Here is a 19,429-nt window from a genome sequence, read left to right as displayed (position 1 = left end):
ATTGGCGAGGAAAGGGAAAAAACAAGAAAGAGGTTAGGGAGAGATCAGTTTTTTCACAGAATGTTCCCTTTCCTCTTGTCTTCCCAACCAGTTTGGTGGTATCTGACAACATTAGGTCTTGCAGCAGGGAGTCTCAAGAGTTGTGTCTTGCCATGGAAGTTGTGGCATTTCATATGTAGTATCTGGTCATATCCAATCCTGTCACCTTTTATTAGGTGTGCTGCCATTATGTGACACTTTGCTGGTGGCATGGGGTCACTTTGCAGCTCATCATTACAGACTTTGTTTCCTGTGTTTCTGTTGACATTTTCTGGAGAGCCTGAATGTGACTTCAGATAATGTTGCTGAAATATGCTTCAAATTTACAACAACTCTCAGTTCTTTTAACTGAAACAGGACTGGATGCATTCTAAGTGTGAATAAATACCAGTTGATGAAGGTTAATTGAGCTGGAAAGTTTTATCTTCACCACCGTTGGTGTGGGGACAATTTACTAAAGGCTGTTCAGTCAAGCTGGATGCACAACAGCATTTGAACAGATGCCTTAACAGACTAAAGTTCTGCCATAATTTAACCTAACTTGGGATCTGTGTGGCTTTCTAGTGCATATCATGACAAAGCTAAATATTATTGCCATAGAATAGGCTTGTATAAGCCTGGCATAGTAGCAGAGGGAAATAGGGTTGATGAACTGCTCTCTCAAGCAGTTCTGCTTGTGTGTTTTGGGGGGTTTTCTTCAGCCTGCCCTTGGTTTTCTGAACACTCACATGGCAATTTATGGAGTGGCAGCAGGGTCCCTGATTGTCACTGAATTCCTCTGCATTCTGCTCTAATCTTCGATGTTGTGATGAATGTTCCCTTCCTGAGTTGCCATGAGCATCCTTTGGGGGCCTACCCTGCAATACACGATGCTTTTCTAACATAGTGGAGGGGCAGAACATACACCCTGGGAAGTTGCTTGTTTCCATTAGCATCCTTGTTTTGAAGACTGGCAAAAATGCTGTACAACAGTAAATCTCCTGGATTGAACTGGTTCTTTGCACTGCTCTCATAACTCAATGCTTTTAAACTGCTTTTGGGTGGATTATAACTCATCTCTGCCATTTACAAATAGCAGCATATATGCATTGGGTGTTTAATAGTTATTCCAATCATGCAGGCAAGATTTTATTAGCAATCTCTTTATGTTTTAGATTTTGTTTAAAGTGGTTCCTTTTTCTAAATGAAAAGCATTAATTTTAGGTGCAGGTACAGGTGTCCTTCAGGCTTCAAGTTAAGGGGTCTCGCTAATTGAGCAAAATGAAGGGTATTTCAGCAGATGAAGTAACTGGGAATAAAAAGCTGTGCTGTCTCTTGGATGGAGAGAAACTGCCAGTGTTTCATATCCAAGAAAGATGTCAAAATGCATGAGGGGTGCCAGATGCTATCCCAAAGGAAAGGAGGGGAGTCATTCTTCTTTCCCACTGTTCTAGTAATCAGAGAACAATTAGTAATCTTGTGTATAATAAAGCTTCAGTTGTGGAGTCACTATGGACATTCAGCATTAATGGCTTAGGGATAGGTACTTACCTGAGACTTCTTCTAGCTAACAACTGTGACATTTCTACATGTAAGTTTACATGAATCAGATTTGACTCGGATCTCTCATAGACTGAATTCAGGTGCTACCACTAATGCATTGGGTTCTTCATATCCAATTAATCACCCCTAAGCATAGATCAGTTGAAGGAAGAACAAAACTTACTTTTTTTGATACTTCTGTGTTGTTTTCTAGGATTCTGTATTTCTTGTTTAGTACCTGTTAAGTAACATAATGCAGAGGTTGTCTCCTTTTCTGGACACATGCATGACTGGCAAACTTAGTGAAAGTTACCACAGGTGGATGTGGAAATTCTGCCTCTATATTTGGAATATCTGTATGTATCTACATACATCCCCTGTATGGGATCAAGTGGTACCTTAGTAGTAGTTTGAAATATGTACGAGAATGGGACAAGTACTCACAAATTTTGTTCAGGCTAAGAATAAAAGAAGTCAATGTCTGCAAATATGAAATGAAAGTTGTGCTGTGCAATATGTCAGATTTTAATGGGAACAGTTTCTTTGGTCTAAGCTATCTAGCTTAGAGTAGGTCACAGCATGGACTGGAAATGCACAAGGTATCCTGTGATTTGGGGCTTTAAGAGTCACGATTTTTTTTAATCGGTCAAATACTTGAATTGGAATGAAACATCAGGCCCTAAGAGGGACTGATTTTCCTGAGCAGAGACAATCAGGATGTGATTTCTGTTTTATGATTAACAGCTGTTCTAACTGGTGTTGCAGTGACATGGAATTGGTATTTTCATTGCTGTGGCATTCACAAGTGGGACACGGCAGCAATTTATTTCAGGTGCTATTAGTTGTAGCACATAACCTAGGAGGTTTTGGAATCAGATTCCTATTGTGAATTTTTCCTGAAACATCTTTCTAATCTTATTATTATTGGCTGATTCTTTGTATTAGGGTTTTCCAGGGATTGGTGAAGTCTAAAGGATTAAAGGCCTCCGAGTCAAGGATGACCTAGATTCTGATAGATTTTATTATGCAAATCCTTACAGTCAGAGGTCATTAATGGAAACATCTGAAGCTAATATGAGTTAATAAATTTGAGTGCTCTCTGAAATTAGTAAGTGTTTTGATTCCAGGTAAATACAATACAGTTTATATTTAAAGAATTTGGAAATTGATTTAGAAGCCTACTCAAAAAGTGAAGTAAAATCTTAAATGTCTGATGCTCCTTCTGAAAAGTTGGGTTCTGGAGACACTTTAGAACACAGGATTTTCCTCTGAAGGAACAAAACTAGCAATGAACAAAATTCCTGATTTCACTTTCATTTTTATAAAGAAAATTCTCCTACCTTTTTTAAGTTGAAAAAGGAACTAAGAATTGCAAGAAGTTAAAAAAACTACTGGATTTCCCACCTCAAAACAGAAGGATGATTTATATACACAGCTATTTTTCTGTATTTACAAAGTGCTCTATTACTTGAAGATCTGATAAGCAGAAGTAATATTCCTGAACAACCTGGTCCTTGTCTGTTTTGGTCCAGCTGCCCCTATTATTTGAGTGGGTGTAGGGATTGGATCAAAACAGGTTGATTCTCAATATAATTAACATATAAAGGCACTAATGCATTTTTCCTTTATGGCAGCTTCCCGAAGATCAGTACATGGACCTCAGATTACAACCGAAAAATCTCTATTTGGCTTATTAAATATGTTTTCATTTTTTCATTTATTTCTCATGCCTAGTCACTTACATTTGTTTCTTTGATTAATAGTTCCACTTTTATACTCTTTTTCCTAAGAATGTGAAAATATGTAAATATCCCAAGCAAAGACGTTCTGTTTCGGGCCAGTAGTTGGGCAGGCCATTATTATTATAATATTTATGAATAAACAGAAGCATTTACCCAAAATATTCAAAGCTGATTTTGGAAAACCTACAAGTAAGGCAAATGTTGTAATACTTGTTTTTGTAAGTCTCTCAAGCAAGGACTCGGTAGCAGAGGTGGGGACAGAGCAAAAGGCACTGGGCTCTCCCTTTTCTGGCATCATGAGTGTTCTGGGACAGCTTCTAATTTTGATTATTTTGATTTGGGCCAGGTAACATCCTTGAAGTCTGTAGCATGTGTATAGTGTAGCATTTAGTGACTGGCCTTTGGTGTGGGCCCTGGCTGTGAGAAGCTTTAGCAGCTGGAGCTTTAGACATCCCCATCCTCCCCTGGTTTCATGTGGACGTGCAGAATTCACAATCTCAGAGGAAATGCAGCAGGATGGGGATCCAATGCAACTCGTTTTGAACACAAACATTTTTACCAGCTCTTTGCCACCCACACACAATGTCCTCCTCTGCTTGATGTTCACTCCAAGGTCCCTGCGGGACAAATCTCTGCAGTCCCTGGGACAGCGGGAGCAGCCGCGGCCGGCCCCGCATCCCGCGCCGCATCCTTTGACGCTTCCCTCTGGTACTGCGCTGCTGCCTGCAGCCCGTACCAGCAAAACGTGGGTTAATGGGGCAGAGTCTCTGGTGGAGTCATTAGGGTGTGCCGGCAGGCTGCCAGCTCGGTTGGTGCAATTTTACACTCACTTTTCAGCACGAGCTTAAAGGGGAAACCTCTGTTCGCTTTAAGCCTTTACAGCCAGTGAGAGGCTGCTGGGGCATTCCTGCCCCTGGCCAGACCTCTGATGAACAGCTGGCTGGAAATCCTCCCCCAAGCACTTGCAGTGATTTGTTGCTGTGATTGTGGCTTTAAAACTGGTAGTCAGGACTATTCAAAATTAATGGATCTTCATGGGGTCGATTAGTGATATTGCTGTCTCCTATGTTTGGATTTTCCCAGAGTTAAAACACAGAGTCTGAGTGCATTTTGAGGAGGGAGTTTAAGTACTGGGGAGAAAAAAAAAAAAAAAAAAAAAAAAAAAAAAAAAAAAAGAAACCTCAAAACCTCAGCCTCTGGGAAGGCATAGCTGAGCAGGCACAGCTAGACTTCAGTCAGTACCATGCATACATACCAAAGATTGTAGGTCTGTCCTGCAACAGGCTTCAGCTGCATGTGAAATAATAGCAGCTAATAGTGCTCAGCTCCTGAAAGGGTTAGGTTATCACAGCTGTAGGAGATTTTAATTTGTTACTAGTATAAAGAGTTGATCAGAATAAAATAATTAGTTATTGCTATATAATAAACAGAAATTGAATTGTTTGGGTTTTGGTTTTTGTTTGGGTTTTTTTTTGAAAACTACCTGATATTATATTTATCTTACTTTCTTGCTTTAAATTGAATCAATAACAAATTTATCTTTTTGGGTTTACAAATTTTAGGTCAGTTTTCCTGTGAAACATGCAGTCTTAGTTAATGCCTATTGACCTGGAATTAGAGAGCAAAAGGGTTAAATCTCAAATCCCTCTCTGATTTATATTTCCCTCCCCTTCTTCCCAGCTGTGGACATGGATGGAAGATCTGCAAAAGGAGCTCTTAGAGGATGTCTGTGCTGATTCTGTGGATGCAGTTCAGGAGCTTATCAAGCAGTTTCAGCAGCAGCAAACAGCCACCCTGGATGCTACCCTCAATGTTATTAAAGAAGGGGAAGATCTAATCCAGCAGCTCAGGTAAGCATCCACCTGGGGTACAGGTGTTGAGAAATCTGATGCATGCTGTGCTTTAGGGGTGCCTAAATAGGGAACTGCAAGCTAGGATCAATTGGGAGAGTTGTTAATTCTTTGCTTATTTATAATTCTTCAAATCCTTTGAGTGTTTTATTGAAATTACAGGGAGTGATTTGTGTGGACTGATTAGAGTAGTCTGTGGATCAGTGTTGGTTTCCTGTTTGACTGAGAGATTATTTATAGGCACTGGGAAGTGAATGGAACCAAATGTGTTTGAAGTGAATATTTTTAGTTGGTATTTATAGAAGATTGTTAAATGGTTGTGAACTGAGGCCTCGTGATTTATATGGTTATTCCCGATGTAGGGTAAGTGTATTCCTCTTAATAAAATACACATGTGTCTAACAGACCTCACTGTTTCATTTTGCATGCAGCATCCTTCTATTTATTGTCAAAGAGGATCTTTTTCTGCTGGTTCTTCTACTAGGACTATGAATTAAACCAGCTCATTTTCACCTAATTTAAAATACATGAAGAGACTAGTCCCAAGAATTTGGGGGGGGGGGGGGGGGGGAAGGAGGGAAGGTTGCAATATTTGTTGGGTATTTGATGTTTTTGTTTCTTTTCTTTCTCAATATGCAAGCATTGTCAAATGAATATTTACAGGGTAAGCTTAGAGAGAATTTGTAATTGTGAAATCTCTCTCATTTGTTGTTAAAGTGGTTTTCTGTGCCTTTAGCTTTGTTGACAGCAGTGAAGTTTTCCTGCCTTTTAGGGATGTTGCTGGGCACTAAACCAAGTCCATACATCAGTTATTATTTAGATCTTTGTATTGTTACAGGTTGCCCTTACACACATGTACATAGTGTGCATGTTCTGTATACATTATACTATGCAAATATCCCAGGTTTCATGCATTTCACCAGACAGTCCTAGAGAGTGACATCATCTTCCTCACCCTGAATTTTCCTAATCTGATGCCTTTACTTCTCATCTGAGATATGCAGAAAACCATGAGCCATGATAGGAACCTGACAGGAAAAGCCCAAGATGCTCTGGAGTGCAATGGACAATGAGGCTCTGGTGGAGCTCTGCCCTTAAGAGCCCTCCTGAAGTCCTTCAGTGTTTTATACTGCCCTGTGCTGAGCTTTCCTCTGAGCTTTTCCCTGTCATCCTGGATGCAGAGTTTTCTCTGCTGGGTTAGAAAAAACTAATGAGAGATGTGAAAGGACTGCTCTAGGTTTTGACTGTCATTCAGCCCTGGGCAGCCACACCAGAGAGCTCATGGAGGTGCCTACTCTTGCTCTGTGTGACTTGCCAATGCCACATGGGAGGGCAAGGGACTGGAATTGTGGTATTGCTTGCCAGTATTAGAGTTGGAGAGGAAAGATCAGGAGTAGACATTGCATCCTTCTATTCATCTTTGCTGGTGAGATTAGTAGGATAAAAACATGCTGGGCTTGGTAAGTGAGCTGCCAGAGGGGAAGGGGTTTTAGCTGAGAATGTTTATGGCCAGCTGTAGCAGATCAGTCAAAGGTCTGCATGGTAACTTACTTTTATGCAAAGTAATTGATTGCAAAGTTCAGGGCATTTCTGTGAGATTAAAAAAAAATGGCAGTGAAATTGTGGGCTAACATTTTTTTGTTATTCTTCCCAACTATTGGAATGGCATCACTTCAGTGTGAACACTCCTGGGGTAGAGCCTGAAAAGGACCCTGTACAAACCCATCAGGTGGAGTGGGGAATGTTTTTTGGGGTTGCAGAAAGTGTTGACATTTTTAAAGAGTCCTGGTTCTGGTTGTGGGCTTGGCCTAAAGGATTTTTGCCTGCACCTGAGTCAGAAGGGAAGTGTGGAGAGTGGCCAGGGTAGTACCTGGAGCTGAGAAGTCAGTGGAGCATGGGAAAGAGATGAACTGCAAGGTGGTGCAGCTTTTTCTTAATGTGAATGTAGTCAATTCTTAGCTTCAGTCTTGGAAAAGTGTTTCAGCTTTGAGACTTTTTTTTTAATTGGTGTCATGCCCCAGTGTATGCAAAATATCAAGGCAGGTTTTGTGGTGGCTGTGTTTAACAAAGAAAAGTTGGGTTTGGGGCCTGGTTTGTACTCTCAGCAGTGAGCAAGCTGGAGCAAGGTGAACATATTTGTGCAAAATGATCCCCTGGTTCTGATGGAGTTAATACCAAACATTTGAATGCACACAAAAGTTTGCAGTGCTGAGCTGTCAAGATGAGCTGGTTCAAGTGTTGGATTTGAGGGCTCTGACTAACTGCAAAGCTTGTAATGTGATCCTGGACTCTTTCAAAGCAGAACAGTGTGGAAAAAAAACCCAGTGAAGCTCCCTCTGTGTGTGCCCACTCTTACCAGATTTCATCACTGCTGGCAATGGTAAAGAACACACAGATAAAAGAAAAACTAGAATTGCTTCAGTCTTTCCTTAGCACAGGATTGCATTTCAATGTGGATCACCTTGTACCTGCCATGAAGAATAGATGAAGATTGCAAATGCTACAACAATGAAAAGAATGAAATACGCTGCTCTTATCAAACATGTCATAACACAGGTTAAAAGCAATAAAATTAATGGAGCTTTGGAAAGTTTTACATTTCTTGCTCTTATCTTTGAGAGGACAGATTTTCATTTAGAGAAGATTATTTGTGTCATAGCACTCTGTTTCCTCCAGATAGGTGATGAAAAGCTCAGCTGCCTGAACTAAATACTGTGCCTGGAACTGCACTTCACACAAGGTGTTCAGGACCTCAGTGACTGCATCAGGAGACCACACCTATCAGGAATGAACCAGGCCTGCCTAGAAACTCTGTGCATGTCATGGTTCACATAGAAACACTTCTCACTCTTCCTTATCAGTGCTTTGCTGAGGTGGTCCTTGTTCTCAGCAGGCAATGCCAAGCAAACCTTTTGAACTGCAGTTCCAGGGGTGCTGCTGGGGGCAATATTTCTGGTCTTCTGTGAAAGGCAAAACAATGACTTGCTCCAGTGAGATGTGAAAAGCAGGAGTGTTTGTGGCTGAAAAAAAAACCAAAACATTGAAGAGTTAGGTATCTGGCCTTTTTTGCAGTAGTTTATCATATAATCCTTAGATAATAGATATTTCTCATTGAGCTTTCTCCCAGTGAAAGCACTGAAAGTGGTTTTAGGAGCACAGTGCTCATTTTAAACAAAGTCAGCAGCAATGTACTGAGTCCAATTTTATCTTCCCCAGAGTTTATTTTGGGGTTTTTTTTCACTAATTTCTTTGAATTTTAGAACTCCAATCCATAGCCTTTCAAAGATTAGTACGGGTCTTATATTTATTCTTTCCCAGAGTTTCTCATCACCAGACAGAACAGGAAATATTGTGACAGTAGTATGCAATCTCAGAAATGTTTTTTTTCTGCAGGGAGATCTTTCTCAGACCACACTAGCTAGGGGTTGTCAATGCCTTATCCAAGGAGACTTAAAAAACCCCACCAGAGTACTACTCTTAAACTTTTGTATTGCATCAGTCACTGAAATGCAAGTGTGTCTTGAAGAGTGAAATGTTGAATGAAAAAGAATTTCTAAAACTAAATGTGTCTCTAGATCCCGTGAGAGATTATTCAACACCGGTCTTGAATAATTCATTGAGTAATTTAGATAATATATGAATAATAATAATCCTGCATCTGAGTGAAGACTTATTTCATGTCCTTTTATAGAAGACAGGTGCTGACTGAAGGAAACAGAACTTGATTGGATGCAGCCTCAGTTTAAGCTGCAGTTTGCAAATCTCTAGTTATTTTCATTCCTCCTTCCTCTGTGCAGCTCTAATGTGGAGGCAGAGACCCTGTGATCATCAAGAATGTGAAAACAGACAGAGTGGGGCAGAAACCATAACACCTGGAGAGAGAAATATTGGTGTAATATTCCCATATAAGCAAGGGAAATCAGTAATACTTACATCTAAATCTTGTTTTAGCCAATGTGCCAAAAAAAAAAGCCAAGATTAAATTTTAGCTTCAGAGTTTCCATTCTGGCCCTTCTGAACGTTGGGGGACCTTGTGTGGAGCATTTCAGGATAAGTTTCAGTTCTTTATGTCTGCAAATGTTATTTATCCATAAAACAGTCACTGAAAAAAAATTGCTGAAGACATAGCAGACTGTAGGTGAGTCTATTAATATACATGAAAGCACAAATAGAAAAGGAATTGTTAGGACTTTCCTGTACCCATGCTAAGCTTTCAACTACAGCAAATTCCCCCTTGGTCCTGGCCCACCAGTAAAGGGTTTGCTCCCTTCTGCTGCCTGTGAATGGAAAATGTACCTGGAGCAGTATCTGACCTGTGGCAGTTACATCTCCTTTCATTTCCCCCAGTGAAAAGACAAGTCAGGATCCCTCTTGCAGTGTCTGAAAGGTGTTGGGGTTTTTTGCACTGCATTCTCTATCCATTGCTGTATTATGTTATACAGAGGATACCAAGGCATTGCTAGCCATTGGTCTAAAATACTCGTAATTCTGATTCAATTAGTCTGTAAGTAATAAGGCAATGAAGGAAATTAACTTGTAAAGGTCCAAGTGACCTAATAGCATCTCAGCTTGATATAAGTATAGGCAGGAGCGGGTGACCCTGTAGCATTAAAGCCAGCCAGTCTCCTCAAGAGAGCCCTAGAGATTGATGTGCATCTCCTCCCCTGCCCCTCCCAAGTGTGTAAGGTCACAGTGTCCCAACACAAGAAAGGATGATCCCCCTGCTCAAACTTTGTGCCAGGCTCAGGAGCTGCAGGATTTCAGCGAGTAGAGGAGATGAGTGTTGCCCACACCTTCCCTCAGCCCTCTGTGCTTGGGTGTGCTCCTCAGCAGCACACAAAATCACAGATGTGCAGCTCTTGTTCTTTTGCCTGCCTGAAGCTCAGCTTTAACCCTGCCCTCTGCCTTGCTACAGGGACTCTGCTGTTTCCAGCAACAAGACCCCCCACAACAGCTCCATCAGCCACATCGAGTCCGTCCTCCAGCAGCTCGACGAGGCCCAGGTACAGATGGAAGAGCTCTTCCATGAGAGGAAGATTAAGCTAGACATTTTCCTTCAGCTCCGGATTTTTGAGCAGTACACCATTGAGGTAAGAGCTGGCTGCATGACCTGGGTGGGGGGAGCTGTGGGAGAGAGAGAACATGTGAGCATACCCCGCGAGGGTACGTCTTGGGCTGTTTGATTCTGCTCAGCTGGCCAGCAAAGGGAAGAGAGAGTAATAAAGAGTGAGTAAAAATAAAGCTGTGCTTTAATTCAGACTATTGGACCTAAAGCATGCTTCAGGATGACTGCCAGAATGCACTGAAATGGGTGCATGGGTATTTACCTGACTGGGAATCTGCCTGCTTTGCAGAGAAGCTTTATGAGATGCCTGTTGTAACTCTCTGTTGACATGAGTCACTCAGGGATTTGAAAGATCAATATTCCTAGTGAGGTTTGTCTCTTCAGATAAAAACAGATACATGCCTGTCTTTAAACTACAGAGTGAACAAACATGTTACTCATAAAAGGAAAGGATATTTAAAAGGTGAGCTTTTTAGACAGTGAGTGGATTTATTTTAAAAGGAAAAAAAAATGTCCCTTAGAAAATTAAAGGGACATTTGTATGTCTTCATGCAAAAAAAAAAGGCCTTTCAGGTTTTGTTTGTACTTCTGTTTTGGAATCAAAAGCACTGGAAGGAAAATTCATCAAAATATTGACGTATTCTTGAAGTGAGAAATTTTGAAGATATTCCAGCCAATCTCAATAATTACTTTCTGTAGTTCTGATAGGAGATGAAAAAGGAACAAAATGTGCATTAACTTATACACAAAGTCTGTGAGACTGATGTTAGTGCTTGTGTCCCTTGTGGGGTGTGTTGTGCTGTATCCCCTGGGGCTTGTTCAGTTCAGGGAGCACCTGTAAGTGTTTGAGGATGATACATTCCCAAGGTGGGGTTTGTAAATCTGTAGGTTCTAGTAACTAGTGGGAAGTTTAGAATGCTGTGTTACATTTTGTGTTTAAGACATGACATGATGAATTGTAGTGGAATAAAAGGCAGGTGTCCAGTTTCTTAAAAGGTGTCCTGTTCTATTGGTGAATGCCAGACATGGGAATCAGTGAGGAGTATCTGAGCTTCTCTGCTGTGCCTTCACAGTGAGGTGTTTCACTTCAGTCTGTCCTACAGTGCTTGTTAATTATGGAAATTGGAATAGTTTAATTTACTTACCAGTTATGTGCAGCCTCCTTGCTGTTGAGAGGCATCATTCTTTGTATTTGTGTATAAATATCTAAATGTATCTATTTCATGTCAGATACTGCTCTTTCAGCAGAGTATGTTATCTCCTATATTTAAATAGAAGAGATTTTTTATACATGTTGGAGTGTCAGATGCTGAATAATTAAGAGTTTTACTTTAAAGATGTAAATGGGTGTGAATGCTGTACTTGAACATACCTGTAAATGGCATCTGTGTTTTCAAAAATGAAGAAAAAGAAGAAAGAGACAACCAATATGTGCCTCTGGAGTACCCAAATGTGTTTGTAGACAATATGTGGTGAACCCATGCAAGTTACTCATTAAGGTCTTGGGCTGTTTTACTGCAGATTCAAGGTCTGGACCTATAATTGTGCTGATTTAAGTAAAAATATTTTTAAAAAATTAAAGCAAATCACTGTTCTCAAATTCTTGTTCTTGGTAAATAGTCTTTCTATCAAAGAGTGTCACTAGCAGGCATTACTTTACTGATAGGACAACTGAGGCATCAGAAGAGGATGTGACTTGCATTATTCCCCTCACATAGGATACCAATATGGAAATACTTTGTGGATACCTTTGATTTGTTTCTGCAAGAATCTTACTTCTGTATATTCACAGAATGGAGTGGCTGTGATACATTAAGATATTTAAAATTGGAAATGTGCTTCGAGTCTTCTAAAATCAGATTAGCAAGAAAGGATTTTAAAGAAAATCACCATTAGTTGTCACTGTAGATTTGCTATTTTTTTATCATATGAACATCTGAATTCCCTCTGCAAGATTAATATTACAGGGAAATCTGAGATAATGTTTCATAGAGAGTCTATGGGCAGATGATTTTGTTTAGAAAGCTCCCTGTCTCGGAAAAAAATATTTTTTTATTTTAGAATAATTTTGACAATTTCTACTGAAACACAGTGAAAAACATACCCAGGTCAGTATCTTAAATTCTCTAAGTACATTTAGTGCTTAAACAAGAAAGGCAGTTTGATGGATAATAAAACAAAGGCAGTTTGAAATAAAATGTTAAATAACACATGTATGATATGCATTACAAACAGCTGAATTGGCTCAAATTGACACAGTAATGGTGCTTAGAAAGTAGATTGCAGTCAGTTGCCTCAGCTGTATAATGAAGATTCCAAGTCAGTAGGAAACTCTTGCAAGAATTAACAGAATTATCTCATGCCATTGTTGAGAAACAAAAGATTTTTTTCATTACCATAATTTAATGTAGTATTTCTGATGGTTGACAGTTCCAAGCTGTTGAGGAAAAAAGATGATGATGTTTAAAACAGGAAATGAAGTATTTTTTTCTACTAAAGACAAGTAGCTTGAGATATGACTGGAAATGTATTTAGGTTTTAATTTTCCATAATAGCCTAGATCCAGCATAGATTAAGAATTGTGAAATAATGTGTACCAGTATGATTGATTGTCAAATTAATTTCTTCTTTTCTAGACTAGATAAGCCCCCTTCCATCTGTCCAAAGAGCAGTGCCATATTGAACACATCCTTAGTGAAAGACCTCTACCTGCTGCAGCTGTGTTAATCCATCCTGCACTCAAACAAACTGCCTGCAAAATGTGTGTCCTCCTCCCAAATTTGAACATCTTTCTCCTCATTGCAGCTTCTGCCTTGTCAAGCACCCAGTTTCCCATTTCCCCCCTCAGGTGTGTGTTCTTGGGTCTGTTGGTTCTTGTGCTCCAGGGAGTCCCTCGACATGAGGACCCTTCCCTGGCAGCTCTGGTGAGAGGAAGATCTGCATCTCTGTGGTGGAAGCTGGAGGGATGCAGCTGTGGGAGCCCATCTGCTTCCAACAGCCTCAGAAAACAGCTATGTCCCATGGAGTCTCTTTCCATCTAGTTTTGGTATTGAACACTTCCAATTCTCTTTATTTTTCCTGCTCGTCTCTCTCTCTCCCTCCTTTCTAATTAATAGGGCAAACAAAGTAGTAAGTCTTTTTAAAAACTCACAAATGGCAAATGAGTGATTTGCCTTTTTGTTTTGCTTAGGAAGTGTCTCTCTTTTGTTCTTTGGAACCTGACCTGCTCTCCCCAGATATTGAAATATGTGCCATTGGTCACATAACCCATTCCTGTGGCGCTCCTTCCTAAACTTACACTGTGCCCATCTTTTTTCTAGCCCTCCTGGTTTTTGAGCTCTTCTATAATCTTTGCATCTTGACAGAGGTTTGGAGTCCAGACAAATTATAGGATTAATGATTACTGCACAATCAACACTTATTTCCATCTATTTAGGCATTATTGATCTTGTACTTCAGTGAAGTCTGTCAACTACTGCATTTTGTCTTCAGGAAAAATACTTTCGTTTAAGAGAAGCTACCTGCCTATTTCTTTGTCAGGACAGACCAGCTGTGTTCATTTAGGACTTTTAAGGACTTCTAAGCCTCAGAGGCAGCTTTTGTGTTGTACTGGAGTCATGGCAGGTTTGGCAGATACAAATTTGGGTACAAATGCACAGGCCTATAGCATGTGCTGCCTGTTCTTTCTTGCCTTAATCTCATTATACTGACAGATATTTACTCTGGGTTCTCAGGGTAAGTTATGAAATCCAAACTATGGCAGCACCTGAAAACAGACGTAACAGAAACATGAGAGACCCTGGCTGTCCCTACGGGGGGCTGTTCTGCCCTATGTTTTAACACAGAAAATGAAAGCCCATCCTTTATTTAGGAAACGTGTCTAACTCTGATGCCTGATAGGATTTATTCCTTTACTAAGCCACTGCATGTTTCAAAACAAGACAGGATCATTGGCATTATATGTTGGTCTTTCTATCTGATACAGACTCAATTGAGTTTGTGCAGCCAGCCAGGTAACTCGGGAGATTTCATGGAATGTGAGTGTGGAGCTGATCTGCTGCAAGGGAATGGGGAGCAGGGCTGGAGGGGTGAGGGCTGGAGGCATCAGCAGCAGCGCTGGCACCACGCTGAGTGTATTGTACATACAAAGCACAGGCTTGCTCCAGAGTTATGTCCTCAGGAAGAGCTGTCAAGTGTACTTTGTCCCTTGCTTCAGAAATAGTAATTTAAAGGCTTATTAACCGTTATTTGAGTGAACGCAAATGTACAGCAAAATGCTGAGTAAATGTATCAGAACCAAATGGTAAAATGCAATGAGTGGCAACCCCTAAAAATTACTGCTGTGCAGAGTCTTTCTGCATATTTTTCCCTTTTAACTTCTTTAGAGAGATTATCAAATTCACCTGTAGGCCTCTGTAGAATGCAATGACTGAGAACAGGAATGATCTCAGCCAATACATGTCCAGCAACATTTGTTGGTTACCTCAAAAAAAACCTTCCTTCTCTGTAGATACAGTTTGTGGCAATTGGGGTGGGGCTGTGGCCCAGCCTCATCCCCAGTGGGCTCAGCTGTGAGCAGCAGGTGAGCAGCACTGACAGCAATGAGCCAGGGAGTGCCCAGGGGCACTGAGCAACCACCAAAGGGCACAGAGGGCACACAGGTGCCATGCATGAGGGTATAAAAGGTTGAGCTAAAGGAAAAAAAGGAGCAGATGCTTGCAGCCTTCTGAAGGGATGCAGTGTTGCTCTGTATGGGCAGGTGCTCGAAGCTTTCTGATGTGGGATGGTGTTACCTGTATGGGTGAATGCTTAAAGCCTTCTGAAATTATACAGTGATACTCTGTGTATTGAGGTCATCTCAACTGTGACATGAGCTGTGACACTTCTCCCTTTCCTGGAAGTGTCCAGCTCCTTCCCTTGCATGTATTGTTTCTTTTCCTGCAACATGAAATGCCAGACAGAGCCTGCTTTCTGTAGTCTCACAGTGATGTGATTCCTACACCAGGATAGTCCTGGGAGGGATTAAGGTGGTTCCCACTGCACAGTAGAAATTGGATCTTGGAAGCTATTTGCTATATTTCAAAAAAGCCCATGATCACTAAAACCTTCACCTGCTGGATATCTAATTTTCCCCCATTCAATTTCTTTGGCTCTATTTCACCTGCTAATTAAATTTTTCAGCCTTGATTTCTCTTGTTGCCTCTTCTGGCTGTTCACAGCAATCCCTGAGCACGGGTTTAGGAAGAAACAGGAGCCAGCTTTCACAGCAGCTCATTTCACTGTTATTTACTACTCATTTGAGCATCCCATTCCAGGTTTATAACACTAGCTGTACCTTTCAAGAGCATTAGCTTCCTGCATGAAGGTACAAGATGTTTTGTAGTCCCCTCACTAAGAGCTGACACTCAGATGTGAACTTCTTTATTAGAAATAAGTATTAAGGAGATTTTGAGATAAATTTGAAAGAAACTTCAACCTTTTCTGTTCATAAGATGGGATCCTGTAATGTTTCATGCTTAGTGAGTTTTTATTTCTCTTTTGCATCTATACTGAGTTTTCCAACTGCATGTCACTTCATTTTAAGGAAAGGAATGCTCTAGCTGTTCTGGGCACCCTGTGTTTTGGAGCTGAATTCCATTGTTGCTCCAGATATATTTGGGATTCAAAGGAGTCAAAAGAACTGGAGCAGAATCATCACTGTGACAGTCCTTTCACACTTGGGTGGCTCAGGTCCCTGCTAAGCCAGTGTGGCACCTCTATCTGTTGTCAAAAAAATGGGGTGACACTGTTGTCATTTTGCACAGCATCAGCCAAAACCAAGGCCTGAGAAAGAGGAACAGCAAACTTTCTGCTTCTGTGATCTGTAGAAATGACAGTTCCATTTACCTTTCCTATCTCAGTCTGCTCCTAGACCCACTTACACTGTCACACCCAGGCCTCTGCTCCTTCAGCCTGCTCTGAATGTTCTTACCCTTGGCATTCCTGTTGCCCAATCTCTGGTGAGTGCCTTAGAGATCTAGTCTTACCAACTCTATTTTAATTCCTCTCCTTCTGCACTCACAGGCATTCCCTCTTCATACAGGGCCTGGAATCAAGTCTTACCTCTCATCTCATCCATCCCCACTGTTAATCCCAGCTGTATGGCTGTCACTTCTTTTCCTTGCAGTGAGGTAGATCTTGCCTTTTCAGTGCAGATCTGCTCTGTGCCTGTGTGACTGTTCTTCCTGTCCTGGCTCACCCCCATGCTCTACCCACTCTTCTCACCTTTGCTTCTCTTCCTACTTGCACTATCATTTTTGTTCCAACCTGCCTCCTACATTTGCTTATTCTTCCCAGGCATCTTTACTCTTTTTCAGATCCCTCTCAAGCCCACTCGCTTTGTGTTGATAGCTGTGCTCCCAGGATAGGACTTTCTTCCCTCCTCCTCATATGCCCTTCCTCAGCCCATGCTTCAGAATATCAACTTCTCTGTGATTCATTATCCTTATAGCATTTATCTTCTTTCACTTGATTCCTCACTTCCCCTCTCCACCTCCTTCAACTGGCAAACAAAATGTTCTGGTTGCTATTAAACATGACTTTAACTCTGGTTGCCATTAAACATGAGGTTGAACAAAGAATTAAGGCCAAACAAACAGCATTCAAGGCACAGAAGCATCATTTTGTAGAAAATCTCATCATCAGCCCCATAAAAAAAATACATACTTAAGGATTTAGACAAGAAATTATTGGAGATGTACAATTGTCTGCACAGCAGCTGCTGCAGCTCTGGCAAGCTCTTTGGCCTAATTCACAAGCAAACTGCAATGCAGGTATGAGATGCCTGGGCTGCTCCTGTTGTCATTATTGCTGCTGCTGCTTTTCACCTGTGTACCTCTTCTCTGCAGCTGTCATTATTCTCCAGGACTGAAGAACATGTCCCTCTCCATTTGGTCATGTTTCCTGCTGATATTGCATCATGACAAACCCAAAAGGCAGCAAATGCAGCAATAGTGCAGGAGTGGGAATTTGGATATATTAAGTTGCTGCTTTAGGAGGATTCCTGCCTAAAAGCTTTGTGGTCTAGACTGTGGTCACTGTGTCTGCATGGAAAAACAGACCTGGCTGCCATAGTCTGTATATCCATAATTGCTCTAGGGTAGTCTCATGGAACTCACACAAACCCAGCATTTGCTCATGTGCTTCCTCCCTTTCTCTGACAGGGATATCTCACTTTACATACTAGAGTGGGTTCACTGCCAGCGTTGCTTCTCCTCCCATTCTCATGGCAGCAGGAGCATCTGTTTCAGGTGAAGGATGACAAAATGTGCTTCCTAGGCTCATTGGAATCCAGGCTTTCTCCCATCAGTACTCCTGCATTGTTTGACCTTTCTTTAGTGATAGGGAGCTGTTTTTTGGCCACTGACCCCGTATGACCCACAGAAAAGGAGGGTGGCTCCTTCCAAGGAGCTGGCTGAAGTGTGGCTGACAATGAGTCATGTGCAGCTTTCCTTGGAACACTGTGGGAACCAGGGGATAAGGCTGCTGCTTGTGCTGCTGTAGACCTTGCACTGCTGCTCTTGCTGCTCTCACGACCCTTCTGCTTTGGTAAAATTGCTTTCTCAAACCACAGCAGAACAGAGCAGAGCTCCACTCTTTTATTACAGCAGGGCTTCCCTTCTCTCACTGCATGTGAGGGGTGCTGAGGTCTATTTAGAATCACTAACACTGGTAAATAAAGTGAAAAAAATACAGAGTGCTGTCAGTTCTTCCCACCAAAACACATGAACAGGGTAAATTAATCAGCCATTCTTCTTTGTCAAAAGGGAATAAAACAAGTTCATGGCCAAGTGACCCTCATTTATGAGAGAATTCCTGACAGAGGCCCAGTGCAATTGGATCTTGCCACAGCTTAGGGGATAGGACACTTCTGTTTAATGCAGTCCAAGTTTTATCAGAGATATCAAGGCCTGACTCATCTGTGAAAGCATCCATTTTTTAGACTTGAAAAGTATATGTCTGTAGTTAACAGAGCTGCCTAATTGCATCTTCTTCCTCAAGTAAAAGAAATCATTTTCCCTATACCCAAATCAAACCAGTAAATTTCAGACTTTGGCACTGTTTCCTAATGGTCCTGTTTGAAGTACAGAAAATGCTGGGATTTTGAGGCATTGTCTGTACAGACAGAAAACGAAATGTCCTAATGAGATATGCAAAGCAGCATGGTCTCTGGAATAGGGCACCAGATTGAGATTCAGGAAACCTGGGTCGTTATCACAGCCCTGCTATTGCTTGTTGCCTTAGTGTGCTTTAGATCCCCTGCTAGCCATCTGTTTGTTACTCAGAGCAATGTGCTCAGTCTTCCTGTACCCACTTAGGCTGAGAAATTTGGTGTTGTTCCACCTCTTGCTGTGTCTGATTCCTTCCTCTCTTCCTCTGACCCAGCACATGGGATGACTGTCACTTCTTCATCAGCCCTCACTCAAAGGCTACTTCCCTCCTTCCCTCTTCCCTCTGCTGTGGCTGTGCTCTTGGCCAGGCAGAGCTGGAACTCACTCTGACAGCTTTGTTACTGCTGGGTGCATCCAGAGCTGCTCAGGTGCAAGCTTGGCCTCTGTTCCTGGCCCTGACAATGTGACATGGAGCACCATGGGCTGGCCTTGCATCCTGCATTGTTTATCAACCTGCAGCCTCACTGCCTGTGCCATCCTTTCCTTTTAGCTGGAACACACTGGATCTGGGGAGTGTGGACAACAGAGCAAAACCCCTTTTAGCTCCGTTGTCCACAAGGCACAGGGAGATGTTTAGGTGACTGGTGGAAACTGGTTGCTTGGAGCCATCCTTCTCCTGAGTCTGCAGATGCCTCTCTGCTGCAGACCTGTCTTGGACACTTGCCTGATGGACAAAAGCCAGTACAGTCAGGAGGAACAATTTCCCAGTGCTGGAGTGGAAGTTGTTGTAGATTTAACAATAAAAGCAATAGTGGCTAATGTCCCTTCTGCAGCCAAGTGGAGAAGTTACCAAGAGAAAGTTCTTCTGATTCACTTATGTCATGTGCTTTTCCATTAGAAAGAGCAGAAAGGACTTTACATTGAACTTTGTGTTACTGTCATGGCTGTAAGAACCTGCGCTCACTCTGAATTAATTCTTTTGTTTGTAGTTTGAAATGAGTTCAAGGTCACCTCAGTTCTGATTACTGTTAGCTGAGTATCTGTCCCTAAATGTAAATGTAT

The 19,429-nt window shown here is 41.5% G+C and overlaps 1 protein-coding gene across 1 annotated transcript in view; it reads left to right on the top strand.

The window, feature by feature from the left end:
- Positions 1 to 19,429, top strand: part of LOC110468287 (kalirin) — a 405,960-nt gene that overhangs the window by 280,772 nt on the left and 105,759 nt on the right. Inside the window, exons 12-13 of the mRNA XM_021526058.3 lie at positions 4,983 to 5,152; positions 10,068 to 10,242. Coding sequence (XP_021381733.1) covers positions 4,983 to 5,152; positions 10,068 to 10,242 — 345 coding nt within the window. The remainder of the gene's footprint in view (positions 1 to 4,982; positions 5,153 to 10,067; positions 10,243 to 19,429) is intronic.

Source organism: Lonchura striata, chromosome 8 (genome assembly GCF_046129695.1).
Source record: "Lonchura striata isolate bLonStr1 chromosome 8, bLonStr1.mat, whole genome shotgun sequence".
Classification (NCBI taxonomy): domain Eukaryota; kingdom Metazoa; phylum Chordata; class Aves; order Passeriformes; family Estrildidae; genus Lonchura; species Lonchura striata.
The sequence above is the reverse complement of the archived record's forward strand: the minus strand, read 5'-3'. Positions and strand labels throughout refer to the sequence as shown.